General features: G+C 59.2%; 3 protein-coding genes across 6 annotated transcripts; 1 reads left to right on the top strand and 2 right to left on the bottom strand.

The window, feature by feature from the left end:
• The first annotated feature begins 367 nt into the window (after positions 1-367).
• On the top strand, positions 368-4,034 carry RAC3 (Rac family small GTPase 3). 4 transcript variants are annotated; one of them, XM_057714062.1, is made up of 6 exons: positions 800-952; positions 1,525-1,596; positions 1,793-1,910; positions 2,122-2,148; positions 2,640-2,799; positions 2,921-4,034. In XM_057714062.1, the coding sequence occupies exons 1-6, from the start codon at positions 918-920 to the stop codon at positions 3,049-3,051; spliced, it is 543 nt and encodes a 180-aa protein (XP_057570045.1). In that variant the 5' UTR covers positions 800-917; the 3' UTR covers positions 3,052-4,034. The 4 variants fall into 4 exon arrangements, 3 of the variants coding, with proteins under 3 accessions (XP_057570045.1, XP_057570044.1, XP_057570046.1); XM_057714061.1 differs by having other exon boundaries at positions 2,122-2,184; positions 2,921-4,010; XM_057714063.1 differs by having other exon boundaries at positions 2,122-2,184; positions 2,640-2,803; positions 2,921-2,981.
• A 788-nt stretch (positions 4,035-4,822) lies between these two features.
• Positions 4,823-6,780, bottom strand: DCXR (dicarbonyl and L-xylulose reductase). The gene is made up of 8 exons (XM_057715484.1): positions 6,663-6,780; positions 6,487-6,584; positions 5,822-5,976; positions 5,682-5,724; positions 5,505-5,604; positions 5,348-5,412; positions 5,140-5,257; positions 4,823-5,020 (listed from the first exon to the last, which is right to left on the bottom strand). Exons 1-8 carry the CDS (start codon positions 6,712-6,714, stop codon positions 4,917-4,919), a joined length of 735 nt encoding a protein of 244 aa, XP_057571467.1. The 5' UTR covers positions 6,715-6,780; the 3' UTR covers positions 4,823-4,916.
• Positions 6,781-9,248: 2,468 nt separating this feature from the next.
• Positions 9,249-11,207, bottom strand: LOC130840461 (carbonyl reductase [NADPH] 2-like). The gene is given in 8 exon segments (XM_057716021.1): positions 9,249-9,352; positions 9,448-9,545; positions 9,760-9,873; positions 9,908-10,047; positions 10,136-10,178; positions 10,275-10,429; positions 10,534-10,631; positions 11,156-11,207. Coding segments are annotated over 8 exon segments (804 nt in total).
• Between the last annotated feature and the right edge of the window lie 3,992 nt (positions 11,208-15,199).

Here is a 15,199-nt window from a genome sequence, read left to right as displayed (position 1 = left end):
GGGGGATCCAGAACCTGGCCGGCCAAGAGGGCTGGAATCGACTCCAGCCCCATCCCCACCCCTGCATCCCAATCACAGGGAATGAGGCACCTGCGCACACAGACCCATGTTGAAAGGAGATTTGGGGGAGCAGCGCCTGAACTGACCGCCCCACCGCGGTTGTTCCCTTTTACAACCACGAGCTCCGCAGGCCCAGCGGAGCTCCAGGGTGTTCTGAAATAGAGACTTTTGCACTTTGTGATACATTTTGGCCCCAGTGCCTTTCTCCCATGTCAGTCTGTTCTCCCACACCTGGGCCCTGCAGGAGAGGCCCTCCAGGTGAGGTTGGGTCACCCCTTCCAACTGCTGCAGTTCTAACTGCTGCCTGATGGGGATGATCCAGCTGCTGCAGCAGACAAGAGGGGACAGGGACAGCCGGGCAGGGGGCTGCCTGCCGTGGGGGTCTCTAGTGACTGCAAATACCCGAGTTTTCACCAACTGCCCCGTGGCGGGGGGCGGGGGGGGGCCTCGGCCCCTCCCTCGGTGGGCCCTGGGAATGCCCTCCCTAGAAACCCTGTGTGTACGGACCACAGCCCGTCCAGGCGAGTGGCAGCCGCCTCCCTGTGCTGCCCTCGCCCCTTGGCGTGGGTCACGGGCGCTGGGGAGGGCCTGCCCGGGCTCGGGAACAGGCTGGGGGGCGCGTTGTGTCCCCCCTCCCCGCCAGATTTCTCCGCTAGGCGCGCTGCCCGGGTTCGGGGCGGGTCCGCGCCCCCCGCCCGCCCTGCCGGCCGCGCTCGGCTGTCTCCGCGCCCGGCGCTCGGCGGCGCTCGGCTGTCTCCGGCCGCTCGGCTCGGCGCTCGATTCGGGTCCGCGGCCGCTGCGGCGCCGGGCATTTCTCCGCAGCTCGGCTTGCGGCCGCGCCCGCCCGGCCCGCGCCCATGCAGGCCATCAAGTGCGTGGTGGTCGGCGACGGGTGAGTGCGTGGCGCGGGGGCCGCTCGGCCAGGCGCGCCCGGTGGGGCTGTCCCCGGGGAGCCTCCTGGGCAGGGCACGCGGCTCTGGGGCGCGGCCGGGACGGAGGGGGCGGTGCGCGCGGTCCGGGGATCCTGGCTCGGGGTCCAGGCGGGGCGGCTCCGGCCGGTCCGTGGGCGCCCGGGGACCGGGCAGGGGCCGGAGGACGCGGCGGGGCGGGGTCCCGGCTGGTCGCGGGGCGCAGGCCTCAGCCCAGGCCCACCTGATGCTGCCGGCGGCACGCGGCCCCGCCTGGCCTCCCGGTGGGTGGGGCCAGGCCTCTCACCTGGGCTGAACCCTCAGCCTGTGCCACCCTCCCGGCACCTGCCTGGGGCTCAGAGGCGGCTCGCTCCAGCCCGAACCCACCACTCTGGCCCCCAGAGGCCCGCCTGCCCTGGTCCTCCTCTACCGCTGCGGATTTGTTGGCCAGGCACCCCCTGTCCCCACCCTGCGCACCGTGGGAGGGGGCTGCCCTTTGCTGGGCAGAGGGCTGAGGTGGACCTGGGAGCCGCATGGGCTCTTCCTCTCTCCACAGCGCCGTGGGGAAGACCTGCTTGCTGATCAGCTACACAACCAACGCCTTCCCTGGAGAGTACATCCCCACCGTGTGAGCAGGCGGGCGGATCCAGAGCTGGCGAGGGGAGGCTGTGGGCACCTGTGCATGGGGCTCCCCTGGGCTTGGAGGTCGGGCCCAAGTGGCCCTGGTCCGGGCTCCCGGGGTGGGGTGAGGTGCTGACAGAGCTCCAGGTCTGTGCAGGCCTGAGAACCCAGACATGAGCAGATCTCTCTTACTGTTTCTGCAGTTTTGACAACTATTCTGCGAATGTGATGGTAGATGGGAAGCCGGTCAACCTGGGACTGTGGGACACTGCCGGGCAGGAGGACTACGACCGGCTGCGGCCACTCTCCTACCCCCAAACTGTAGGGGACACAGGGCTGCCTACAGGGGCCGGGTGGCTCGGGTGGAGGCCCCAAGGGCTTGGGGTGTGTGTGTGTGTGTGTGTGTGTGTGTGTGTGTGTGTGTGTGTGTGTGTGTGTGTGTGTGTGTTGCGGGGGGTGGGCAGAGGCCCTTCAGAGCCTCTTTGACCATTCCTACATGGTCCCCTCCCTCCTTGCCTCCCTTTCTCCCAAGGACGTCTTTCTGATCTGCTTCTCCCTGGTGAGCCCAGCCTCCTTTGAGAATGTTCGAGCCAAGGTAGGGCAGGGCCGGGAGCAGTCTGTCTTCCTGGGAGGGGTGGAGGCTGCCCAGAGGACTTGCCCTTACAGAGCAGGGGTCTCTTGCTTGAAGGCCTTACGGAGGTAAATTGTCCTTTGGAGACAGAGGAGATGCCTGTTCTGCCTGGTGTGGGGCCTTAAGGTGGCCCAAGAGAATGACGAGGGGCCAGGGGTGGGGTAGGTGTGGTGAGTAAGGCTCTGAGAGAAGGGAGGGCAGGGACTGAGAAGCCCTGACAGGCCTGGAAGCTTCTTGGCTGGGTATTTTTGTTCTTGATCATTTCCCTACCAGACCTAGGGATCACCCCATAAAACAAGAAGGGCTAAGTGTGGCTCTAGGTACAAGGAAAGGGCCCTTGGGAGCCGCCGTGGCCTGCTTTTGGCCAGGCTGAGGGTGAAGCCCCCAAGGGGTAAGGATCAGAGCCTCCATTCCCACAGTGGTACCCAGAGGTTCGGCACCACTGCCCCCATACACCCATCCTCCTGGTGGGCACCAAGCTGGACCTTCGTGACGATAAGGACACCATTGAGCGGCTGCGGGACAAGAAGCTAGCACCCATCACTTACCCCCAGGGCCTGGCCATGGCCCGGGAGATTGGTGAGTGGCCACGGCCAGGCCTGCTAGTGCAGGGAGGAGAGAGGTGCGGCCCGCGGGGCACAGCGCTGCCCCCTGCTGCCTGCTCCCCACCCTCACAGTTCCCTTTCTTTGCTGCCCCCAGGCTCTGTCAAGTACCTGGAGTGCTCAGCTCTGACCCAGCGGGGCCTGAAGACAGTGTTTGACGAGGCTATCCGTGCGGTGCTCTGCCCGCCTCCTGTGAAAAAGCCGGGGAAGAAGTGCACGGTCTTCTAGAGCCCCCACTTCTGGAGGAGCAGCCCCCGCCCCGCCTGTATCTGTTGTGTTGAGATGTCTGGTGTCCCTGGGTCTGCTGTAGGGGAGTGGTGTGGGTGGGGAGGGGGAAGAAGCATGGGGTCGAGGCTGCTGCTCCCAGGGCGGTGCTGGGGCCACGGGGTCCTGTCCACTCAGCCTCCTTTTCCTGGGGGCGCAGCTCCAGCCTTCCCTGGCCCTCAAGGGAGGGAGTCCGGAAGGGAGCAGGGTCTCCCTCAGGCTGCAGGGGCGGGTCCAGGGCAGCCCCAGGATGGGCTTCCCTGATGGGGGAGTTTGGGGGGTGGGTTCTGTGCCTGTGCCCCAGGATGGGGCAGCCCCTTCTTATTTTATACAATAAACGTTCTTCATCTCCTGCTTGTCTTGCTACCTGCCCTGTCCCTATCTCACCCTGCCTGCTGCTCCACCCTGGGGGTGCTAGGCCCCCAACCCCCGCCCCCTCCCCCAGGCCAGAGGAGAGGAGAAAAAGCTTGCTAAGCTCTTTCAGTCTCCAAAGGAGGGACAGAGATCGAGATCAACGTGGGAGCAAGTGCACTTGGCCCCTTCTGGATGAAGAAAGCCCCTCTCATGCTGACTTTGGGCCTCTGAGAAGGCACAGCCAGGGGAGTGAGGGGCGTGCTGCTTAAGCAGCTCTTACTGTGGCACAGGACGGTCTGCAAGCCAGGCCCTGTGGGGCCCTATGAGCCAAGGGCAAGGCCAGGGGACACTCAGCTGAGTGTTCAGGAAGACAGGCCATCAGAAGGACGTCCAGGCTGAGGGACCCTGCAGCCGGGGAGGTAGGACAAGCATGGTGTGGCGAGGACAAGAGTGGTGGCAGGCAGGCCAACAGCCTGGCATTGCTGGGCAGACACGGGAGGTGAGGGGTAGGCCTGCCCTGGCGCTAGGACTTCACCCCTGAGGCCACAAGGCACTACTCCGGACAGACATGTGACATGGTGAGAAGTCACACTCTGCTCCCCTGCAGTGGTGTGTAGAGAGCGGACTGCTGAATTTCAGGAATTTTGCTAGCCAGTTTTTAAACAGCCATTGTTAATAAAGTTGTATTTAAAAAACGAAATTAACAAATACTCAAAGCACATCACTTCCTAAATATTTTTGTCAATATTACTATTATCTGTGCTTTCGGGTGTAAGCCTTTTGTATCTGTGTGGTGGGTACACCACATAAAGGTGGGGGACACGCATCTCTCCCCAGCTCCACCTCAAGGACATCAAACAGGTGGGAGTATTTCACCGCAAAAGCTGGCAAATTCTACAGCTGGAGCTTGTGCTTAGTACGTAGTGAATTGCACAGAAAGTTGAGGGAATGTTCTCTCAGTAATTGAAAACCATCACCTGATTCAGCAAAGAAGTCGCTCAAGCCGTCAACAAATAGTGAGGTCCCAACACACAGCCTCCTCTCGGTTCACTTTTGTCTCATACATTGACTTAAAGAATACCAACCAACATTCATGTTTAAAACACCACTGCTTCCTCCCCAGAGGCCTCTGGACAGGGGTTCGGTTGTCTTTGGTCAAATTCACCACCTCCTTAAGGAGCTGGCCCTCTGGAAGGTCCTACCTCCCAGCCCCTGCCAGGGATTTAGCTATGCCTGAAAATCTCTGGCAGGGAAGCCAGGCTACCACTGGCCCAGGATGTGAGTTGAATGGGTGTCTCTAACTAGGACTTACCCGCACACCCAGCCCTGAGCACTGCATCTTTCAGCCTCTTGACCACAGCCCTAGGAATGAGTGTGCAGACTGGGCAGAAAAATGTTTATTGGAGGGATGGGGAAGGGGGAGGGTAAAAGTAGGCTCAGAGTGGAACACAGGTGTATGTGTGGGTAGAGGGGGCTCAGGTAGCCAGGAAGCCCCCATCCACTGGCACAGTGGAGCCTGTGGTCATGCTGCTCCGGTCACTCAGCAGGAAGAGGATGGTATCCACCACATTCTCCACCTCTGCAGGTGGGTTGGGGTTCAGGACATGGATGAAAAGAGCTGCCCTTCATCCTTCTCTCCCACCCGTCACCTGAGCAGGCCACTGGGGCAATTCCCAGCTGGGCTTCTGCTCGACTCACCCGCAAACCTGCCAAGTGGGATGCGGTCCAGCATGGTCTTGGCCTTCTGGGTGTCACTCCAGTTGGCCTGGCCCATGGGTGTCATCACCACTGTGGGGTTGACTGCATTCACACGGATCTGCACTGGGACAGGCAGTGCCTCAGCTGGTGGGCCCAGGCTCTCTGGGCATGTGGGCTGGGTGATGGGAGGCCTCCCAGTGGGGCTCACCTTGTGTGGCCCAAGCTCCAGAGCCATCGCCTTGGTCAGCATGTCCAAGGCACCCTTGGTGGAGCCTATGAGGAGGGACAGCACGTGTGGAGCCTGAGCTGGCTGCCCAGGCTGGGAGGGGTGCGGGCAGGGCAGGGCACAGCCGGGGCTTGCTCACAGTAGACGCTGTGGTTAGTCAGTGCGCGCTGGGAGGCCTGGCTAGAGACATTCACGATGGACCCCGGGACTCCCCGAGCTATTAAGCCTCGCGCCACGATCTGGAATTGCAGAGGAAGCATGAGGCAGAACTGGTGTCAACCCCCCAGTTCCCACTCCTGCCCTGAAGGCAGCTCACCTGGGACACCTGGATGACAGCCCGAATGTTCACGGCAAAAGACCTGGAGGCGGATGGATAGACCCTGGTCAGGGACTGGGGCTGCTGCAGCAGGAGACAGCCCTTCCCCCGGGGCGTTTCTCTACCCCACCCTGGCTCACGTGTCACACGCCTCCTTGGTGACCTCCAGGAAGGGCTGCAGCAGCGCCACGCCGGCATTGTTCACCAGCAGGTCCACAGGGCCCACGCCGCCCAGCGCCCGCTCCGTGGCCTCCCAGTCACCCAGGTCCACACACACGGGCTCTACCCCGGGACACTGTGTGTAAGGGGGCACATCTGCTAGAGGCTCCATGCCCAATAAAGGGTACAGCTGGGCCTCTGCTGTGCGAGGGAGGAGGACTGGGCTTGCATAACCTTTCAGTTCGACAGGGGGAGGGGTTGGGGGTTCCAGAGGAGCCAGTCACGTTCTTGGGGCTCCGAATCCCAGGCTGCTGCGATGGGGAGGATAGTTAACTCGGCCCCTGGGCCACTGGGCAACTCAGGGCTTCGGGACCAGCAGCCTGGCCCCGCCTCCGGCCAGTCTACCTCCTCCCAGCGCCCGAGCGCCTCTGGCCCCGGGCCCGCAAGGCAGCCATTTCTGCCTCCTTCTAAGCCCAGGGGGAGTCGTCCTTCTCCCAACCCGTCGGCCCCCAACGGAGGCCGCGCGCCCGGCGTGGAGGAAGGTGTGCAAGAGTCTTTGGTGAACCGCAGAGCCCGGGGCCCGCGTGTCCCGGCCCGCCCTCAGCCCCTATCGCCGCCCGCTGGGCTGGAACAGGGCGGCGCCTACCTCGCGGACCAGGCTGTCCAGGTCGGCCTGGGTCCGGCTCACGGCCACCACTTGTGCACCCGCCGCGTGCAGCGCTTGGGCAGTGCTGCGCCCGATGCCTGCGAGGAGCGCGGCTCAGTGCGGGCGCCCCTCCCCGGCCCGCCTTTGCCCGCTCCCGACCGCCGTCCCGGGCCCACCTTTGCCCGCCCCAGTGACGAGCGCCCTGCGCCCCGCGAGCCCTAGCTCCATGATGCGTGGACCGGCCCTGCGCGTGGCCGCGGCGCAACTGCGTGCGTGGGTCCGGCTGCGCGCGACGGTCCCGGAGGGCGCGGGGCGGGACGCGGCGGGCCAATCGCAGAGCGGTGTCCTGGAGGGGGCGGGGACATCCAAATAGCGGCCTCCCCGCTGGGGCGATTGGGCGAAAGGAGTGGGCGCGGCCTGGGCGGGACAGGCGGGGGTCCCCGCCGGACTGTTGGGTGGGGTTTTTCAAACTGCCCCGGGGTGACCATTCAACTGGGCGTGAAATAGGTTTAGCCGGGCGCCGCTAGCAGTTTTCCCCTGCCAAGAAGATTATTACTAAAAAACAGATGTGGTAATTAATACCAGAAAGAACGTAGCTATAAGTGAAAGAGAACTCAATGCTAACATTTCTTGTTTTGTGTCTGAGAAGAAAAGTTTAGCGAAAAGGATCACATGCTTCCCTCCCCCAGACCCGGGAGTGGCTCACGCAGGCTCACCTGTAGTGCTTAGAGGGAAAGGGTTTGGACAACCCAAGAAGCCTGAAGAAGAGGCCAAGGCCAACAGAGGTGCGCTTTAGCTTCAAAGGGAGTTGAAACCCTAACCCACAAGACCAACCCACAGAAGGCCACCAGGACTTTAAAAACTTGGATAGGATGGGAAGGGATAGGCTTGGCGTCATCGGGGTACCCAGTGGCCAGCAAAGGCAAACATTGCTTCCTACAGCTTTAGGGTCAGAGATATGTGTGTGCTCATGTGTCCATGTGCGCCCTGGCTCTTCTTGTAAAAGCTACTTTGTTCTGTGAGTCATGGTGGGAAAGTCTAGAAACACTGCCCTGGGGACCTTCTGTGGCCAGGAGTAAGGAATTGGTGATTGCAGGGCCTCTGGGTCACCATGGCTTTGGGCTCAGAGAGGTGGACAGTCTGGAGGAGAGGGTGGCTGGGGGCAGCAGGAGGCACAGGTTTGAGAAGCCCCTGGAAGATAGCCAAGTGAGTCCTCCCAAACAGACCTGGCCCTGTGGTAAAGCACACACCCTCTGGGCACTGAGCAAACCCTGCCTTCTGCTCCTAACCTTGGACCCTGCCCTCTGCCTGCCAGAAGTCAAGGGGGGGAGCGGGGGGGACAGAACCCAGCCTATCCTTCCTGAAAGGCACATCTGCTTAGGTCCCTTCATTGGCTTTACCTGGCCCCCAGAATGGTGTCCAAATCCTTTCACTTGTCCCATGATCCTCTGTGGGCCAGCTGGACTGACCCAAGCCAGCCTTGGCACAAACCTTGCTCTGGGAGGCTCTGAGGCTGGTTAGAAGTGCCCTCAGCACTCCCCACACCTACAACATGCCCTTTGCTCTCAGCCCAGTGGCACCATTGCCTGGAGGGCCCCACCCCAGCCCCTCATCCCTTGTCCCCTTGCCCAGGGCTGGATACTGCACCAGTCCAGCTGACTGACCACCTCAGGCCTCATCACATCCACACTCAGAAGGCATGGGCCATGCAGGAACCTGACCCAGGCAGGCACAACTGAATCCCAGCGAGGCCTGCAAGACCCTCTAGCTGTCCCAGCTGCAGGGCTGGTGTGTCTTAGGTCAGGCCAGGGACAGTAGGTAGAGCAACAGCTGTGGATGCTTCCCCAGCTGGGGCTGCCTTCTCATGGGTGATCTTGTGGGGGAAGGTGTGCCCCAAGGTGAAGCTGGTTCTTCAGGGTTGGATAAACTATAATGGCCCAGCACCCCGCCCCTCACACCGGGGCTTAGCACTAAGTCCCATCTTCCCTGGGGATGACCTATGGTCCAGAGCATCTCCCGGCAGCTCCTCAGACCTTCTATCCTCTCCAGCAGGTGGGGGGGTGGGGGGGGATGCTGGGCTGAAGGACGGAGCCAGAGCTGCAGGGAAAGAGAGGTGGCTGCAGGCTGCCCTCTGCCCTCGACCCAGAGAAGGCTGGGTGTTGCGCCAGGGGCGTGGACACGAGGAATCTCCTCCTTGCAAGCAATCAGGGAATCTCGGCCCTTCATCTCAAAGGCAGGGTCAGCAGTGGAATCTGGCTGACTCTGGATCTGTCCCCTCTTTCCTTCTTGGAAAGTTAATGTGTGCCCCCCAGGCCCTGACCCTCCCCTCTCCTCCCCAGGCTTGTGGCGTGCCCATCCAGAGCCCTGGCACAGTAGCTGCAGGAGAATGGCCTTCATTTATTTAGGCAAATCCACCGCAGCACAACTGGGGGACACAGTGGCTGGGGGCAGCAAGGGCAGGGTCTCCTGGCAGGTAGGTGTGGATGTGGAGGAATGTGGTCTGGGTGTGGGATGGACTGGTGAGGTGGGTAGGGAGGTGCAGGCTGGTGCGGCAACACTGCTGTGTGGCGTGGAGGTGGGGCGGGGGCTGCAGGCGGGCCGTGGGAGATGCGGGAGGGGCCGGGGCATGGGCACGGGCATGGATGGAGCCGGGGGCATGGTGGGCTGGTGGCCTTGGCGGTCTGGGAGCCGGGCAGTGGGGCGCGGAAGCAGGGCTGGGCGGGGCCGAGCACCATCCCTCCGGCTGCCCAGAGCACCGCGCTCTAGGAGGCCAGGTGCCCGGCGTCCACAAGGATACCCGAGCCACTGGGGGAAGCGCTGTGGTCGCTGAGCCGGAAGAGGATGCTGCTGACCACGTCTTCCACCTCTATGGCGGGAGGCAGGCAGGGTCAGCGTGGCTCGGCCCGGCTGACGGGGCCCGGCTGCCCCAGCCTTGCCCCCACTCTGCGAAGCCCCTCTGACCCGCAAACTTCCTCAGCGGGTGGCGCTCCTTCAGCTTCCAGGCGAACTCGGGGTTGGACGAGACATGCTTGCCCATGGCCGTCAGCACCACCGTGGGGGGGGCATGGAGTTCACCTGGATCTGGGGCCGAGGGTGGTCTCAGCCAGTGCACGAACCCCACCCTTACAGCCCCCACTGAACTTGCTTACTCACCCCCTGACGCCCCTACCCCATTCTCGTCCCCAGCCCCCAGCCTTCCCACCCCCCCCACCCCTCACCTCATCCCCACCCTGAGCCCACATCATGCCTTCCCAGGTCTGGGCCCCTGGCACCCCCAGTGCCGCCATGCCCACCTTGTGTGGCTCCAGCTCCATGGCCATGGCTTTGGTCAGCATGGTCATTGCACCCTTGGTGGAGCCTGTGGGGAGAGGGCAGCACTGAGGACCCCTAAGGATTCAGCCCACTTTGCATGAGGCCCAGCCCCGGAGCCCAGCTGCTCCTGCATGGAATGGGGGGTCAAGGCTGGGCAGCTAGGTTGGGGAAGGTGACATGGGCCACCATGCTGGAGACATTGACGATGGAGCCAGGCACTCCGTGGTTGATCATGCCCAGGGCCACGATCTGGAAGCCGAGAGAGGGGACAGCCGGACCCCACCACACCCCAACCTGGACCGTGTCAGTGCTGAGCCACATCCTCCCACTGGCTCACCTGGGACACCTGGAACACAGAGCGCAGGTTCACGTGGAAGGACCTGAGGGGAGAGCGGACAGTCAGACAGACCATGGCCACACACGATAGGCGTCCTCAGCAGCCCTCTCCCCAGTCCACCTCCTCTCCTGCTCCTCACCTGTCGAAGACCTCCTTGGTGGTCCCCAGGAAGGGCTGCAGCAGCGCCATGCCAGCATTGTTCACCAGCAGGTCCACAGGGCTCACGCCGCCCAGCGCCCACTCCGTGGCCTCCCAGTCACCCAGGTCCACACACATGGGCTCAGTCCCGGGGCACTGTGGGGATGCATTGGCCAGTGACCAAAGGGGTGGTCCTGGCAGGCTTGTGAGGCATCCCCAAGGGTCACAGGCCTAGGCCATGGTGGGGCTGCACACCTCACCTCCTTGGGGAGGCTGACCAGGTCGGCGTTGGTGCGGCTCACAGCCACCACTCTGGCTCCTGAGGCATGCAGGTCCTTCACAGTGTCCCGCCCGATCCCTGCAGGGGTGCACGGGGCAGGCGGATGGCCCAACGTGTCTGGGCCAAGGCTGCAGGTAGGGGCTGGAGATTTGCTGCTCAGGAAAGAGCAGTGAAAGGATGCTGGCCAGAGGGTGCTGGCCCAGGAGGTGGTGGGAGACAGGTGTCTAGCCAGGCAGGATCTGGCCAAGGGAGGTGTCCAGAAGGCAGCCCCTTCCTGCTGTGCCAAGGGAAGAGGCATTGGCTGAATCCCCCATCTGCCCAGACTGAGTGTGAGGGCCACCCTCACAGGAGGGCTCTTGATTGACCAGGGAGAAGCTAGCATCCTGTCCCAATGGGGCCTGCTAGGTGGTAGGGAGCAGTACAGGCTCAGATCTGCTGGCTCTGTGGGTGGAGTGGTCAGGGGCAGTTGCTGGCAGTGCAGGCTGTGGCAGGCAGGAAGGAACTTGCAGCCCCCAGCACAGGCCTGTTGGGCTCTGGGTCTGGCTACCTCGGTCTCTAACCTCGACCCCTCCCACACCCCTACCTGCCCTGCTCACACCCGCCTCTCCCTTCCCCTGTCACCAGGGCCTGAAGGCCGCTGAAATTCAGCTGCATGGTGCCACCTCTGTTCAACAGGAGATGAGGGCCTGGGGGTTTTATAGGCCTGGGCTGGGGCAGGCTGGGTGGCCGGGAAGGTGTGTCTGTGGAGGGGGATGGGGTGAGGCTGGCTGAAGAAGGGGAGGCTGGGGGCCCTAGGCGGGGCCAGGCATCAATGCAGTTTCTACTTCCTTGTTCACAGAAACCTGCTTCCCTGGAACCAGCCACCCTCCTTACCCACAACCCAAAGGTGCCAGCCAAAAACTCCATCCTGGGCTTTGGAAAAGAAACTAAAAATAAACCCTGGGGTGGGGAACATGCCCCTTCCTGGCTGGCTGGGGGCAGATGGCCTGGGGCTGGTCCCTACGAGCCTTGGGCCTGGTGCCCCTGGGGGATAGCCAAGGCACACGGTGCTTAAGGCTGGCCCCTGTACCCACCCACTGCCTGCTCTACGCAAAGAGGTCCCTCTGAGGAGTGTTCTCCCAGACACTCACAGCTTAAAATTCTTCCTGCCTCCATCAACCCTCACTCCAAATCAAAACCCAGCAGCACCTGCTCCACTCAACCAAGGCCACCACTCTACTGCAGACACATTTTCAAGTGCCAAAGATAATTTTTTTTTTTTTGGCTGTGTTGGTTCTTCATTGCTGCACGCGGGCTTTCTCCAGCTGTGGTGAGTAGGGGCCACTCTTTGTTACGGTGCGCGGGCTTCTCATTGTGGCAGCTTCTCTAGTTGTGGAGCACGGGCTCTAGGCACACAGGCTTCAGTAGTTGCAGCACACGGGCTCAGTCGTTGTCGTACGTGGGCTCTCAGGCACATAGGCTTCAGGAGTTGTGGTGCGCCAGCTCAGTAGTTGTGGCACATGGGTTTAGTTGCTCTGCAGCATGTGAGATCTTCCCGGACCAGGGATCAAACCCGTGTCCCCTGCATTGGCACTGCGCCATCAGGGAAGTCCCAAAGATAATTTTTATTTTGAAAGAATTCACAGTTGCAAGGATAGTAGGAATTTTTTTCCCTGAACCGAGAGTAATTTGCAAAACACACTCCATCACCCCCAAATAGCTTAGTGTCTGTTTCCTTTGAACAAAGACATTGGCCTGACATAATTCAACCCATAACACACAACCAAATACATGCTACTCTCTCTGCAGAAGATGACGTAAAGTCCCTTTATCCATCTCTGGGTGATGCTCATTCCTTTTCCGATTACGTCACACCCCCCTTATGTATCCTGTAACTTAAATGCTGACATAGAAGGCTCACATAACCACTGTTAACACATATCATGGTAGACGGTGAGGGAGAGGGAGAAGAGAAGAGAAAAAAATCAGTTAATATGTACACAAGTATATTTGTGTAAAAATGAGAAGGAAATTATTATAGTTCTCTTTTCTGCAACTGGTCACATGATCACATGGCCATACCTACTGCTTATCTCCTTACACTGCCCCATGTTCTTTTGCCCTCCATGGCCACGCGGAGTCAGATCCCTGAGGGTGCTACATGTTGATTATTGCTTTGCAACTGCTTCCATGGTGGCAAGTGTGACCAAGTTGTCTTTGAGGATTAAGCGTGCGGAACTGAAACGGAGCAGGACCCTGTGGTCCTTGCCCCCCATGTTCTCAGCCTGCCTTTCGTCTGTGGAAAAACTTTAGCCAAAGAATAAGTTTAATCAGAGAACTGAGAAAATGCAGAAACAAAGGAACACAGTCCAACACAACTAAATAATCACAGTTTAGTCATTAAGCAAAGTCAGGGACCTTTAGTTCCTCCTCAAGGGCTATAGACAATATCCTGAGCCATATCCTGTGCGCTGTCTTGTAGATACTGAAACCCCCACCAGGTGGAAGAAGTTAACTACATGATGATCAGACTGTAGCCATGACATGAGCTGCTGCAATTCCGAGAGCTGGCCTCAAAGAAATGGGAACAAACCGACCCTGGAACTGAAGATTGACTGTACTTAAAACAATCAAGATGACACAGATTAGACCACTGCATGACCAATTTCAAGATGACTGTCAGAGCTAACTGTACTGTGTCTGCATGTAGCTCCCCTCCCTTTACCTATAAAAGCTCTTGCCCACTGGTTGTCCGTTGAGGGGAGTCGGCCTTTGGACGGGAGTCTGCTCTCCCCTCCAGGTTGCTGGCCTCTGAAATAAAGCAAACTTTCCTTTCCACCAAAGTTGCCTCTTTATTGGCTTTAGAACAGCAAGCAGCCAGGCCCCCACTTTCGGTAACAGAATTGAGGGAACTTCAGCCACAGCTGGAGTCTGGGCAGGCCTGTGGGGGAGGTCTCATGCCTGCCATGGGTGTCCATGACCCCAAACAGAAAGGACAGCTACCTCTGCTTATTGTCCAGCAGGAAGAAGATATCTTTCCTCCCAGACAGCCCGGCCAATCAGGGACCGTCGCAGCCCAACCAATGGGAAACCTCCATACTGTGGACTCCCAGCTCTTCCAATGGACTCTGGTTATCATGGCCCGCTCCTCACACCGCCTCCTTCCTCTATAAAAGCAAGTTTCCCTTCCTTGTTCTCTGAATTTGCCTCTGGTCCCCTATGGCTTGCATTTCCTAAGTCACAATTCCTCTGGCTACTCCAGATTAAACCTGCTTTTGCTGGTGAAACTGGCTATTCTATTATTAAAGTTGACAAGTACTACCCCTCGGCCCTCGCCACCCTGGGACCCCATCACCCCCAGCTCGATGGAAGCTTTGGCCATTGTAAGCTCCGACCTACAGAGAAGAGCCCCACAGAGCCCCAAGATTGTTGAAATGCAAAGAGAAGTGATTGTCCCTTTTTCCTTTTGAGAGCAAGGAAAACGGAACAGGCTAGAGGAGAAGGATGACCTGGTCTGAAAGAATTAGTCACTCGTTGCTTTACTTTAACTGTCACTGATCTGTAGAGGTTAGATTTGCAGTGTGGTTGGCTTGGCTGAACTCACTCCCTGTTACTATGTAAATTACACTCTATCACCCTTGGCTCTGTGTGAATTACATCCTGTCTCTCACTCCCTAGCCCTGTTACTTCCCCTGGACCCCATACCCTACTGTAACTAAATCATTCCTATAGTCTCTTTTGCATTTCAGAAAGGACTTCCCCAGCCCACAAACTGCCAGACAAACAGACAATCAACAAACTGCCAGACCCCAGTTACCAGGTGGCCTTGTTGTGGAAATCATGGACGTTTCCAAACAGAAACTTATAAGAGCAGGTGCAGAACATTCCATTTTTTAGCAAAACATCTTAAAGTTACATTGAATTGTTAGGTCATCCTGTTTTTCTGTTTTTCTCAGCGCAGCAAGCATATTTCACAAAAGCAAAACAAGCATGGAGTTGTTTTTAGCTGAGTGTAAGTTTCTAACTTTCCTCTTCAGCCTGAAGCCAGCTACCACTATTTTGAAATATTGCAAAGGACAGAAAAGAATAATGCGAAGGAAAAAGAATGCAAGCCCTCCACCTACTTGGTCCTTATCACATACCCCAAACTGCGAGCCCCACGTATAAATCTTCCCTGGTTCCCGAGGGAGGGGGCACGCAGTTCTTGAGGCACGAGCCTGCTGTGTCTTCCCTTCTGCCTGGCAGAAAAATAAAGCCATCTCTCTCTTCCTCCAAAATCTCTGTCTCCATATTTCTACTAGGCCTCGGTGTACAGAGCAGCCGTTATTACGGTAACAGAATGCTGGGACTCCCCTCGTGAATTTCTCAGAAGTGTGGTGAAGGGACTTCCCTGGTGGTCCAGTGGGTAAGACTCTCCGCTCCCAATGCAGGGGGCCCGGGTTCAGTCAGTGGCAGGGGAACTAGATCCCACATGCACGTGGCAGCTAAGAGTTCGAATGCCACAACTAAACGTCTGCATGCCGCATGCTGCAACTAAGACCTGGCGCAGCCAAGATAAATAAATAAATATTAAAAAAAAAAATGTATGGTGAAAAACGCATTCTCCAGGCTCTCTGGGGTAGGTGAACAGCTCTCATGTGATAAGCCTACTCTAACATTTGGTCTCT

Source organism: Hippopotamus amphibius, chromosome 17 (genome assembly GCF_030028045.1).
Source record: "Hippopotamus amphibius kiboko isolate mHipAmp2 chromosome 17, mHipAmp2.hap2, whole genome shotgun sequence".
NCBI classification, from domain to species: Eukaryota; Metazoa; Chordata; class Mammalia; order Artiodactyla; family Hippopotamidae; genus Hippopotamus; species Hippopotamus amphibius.
This window is presented reverse-complemented; position numbering and strand designations above follow the sequence as displayed.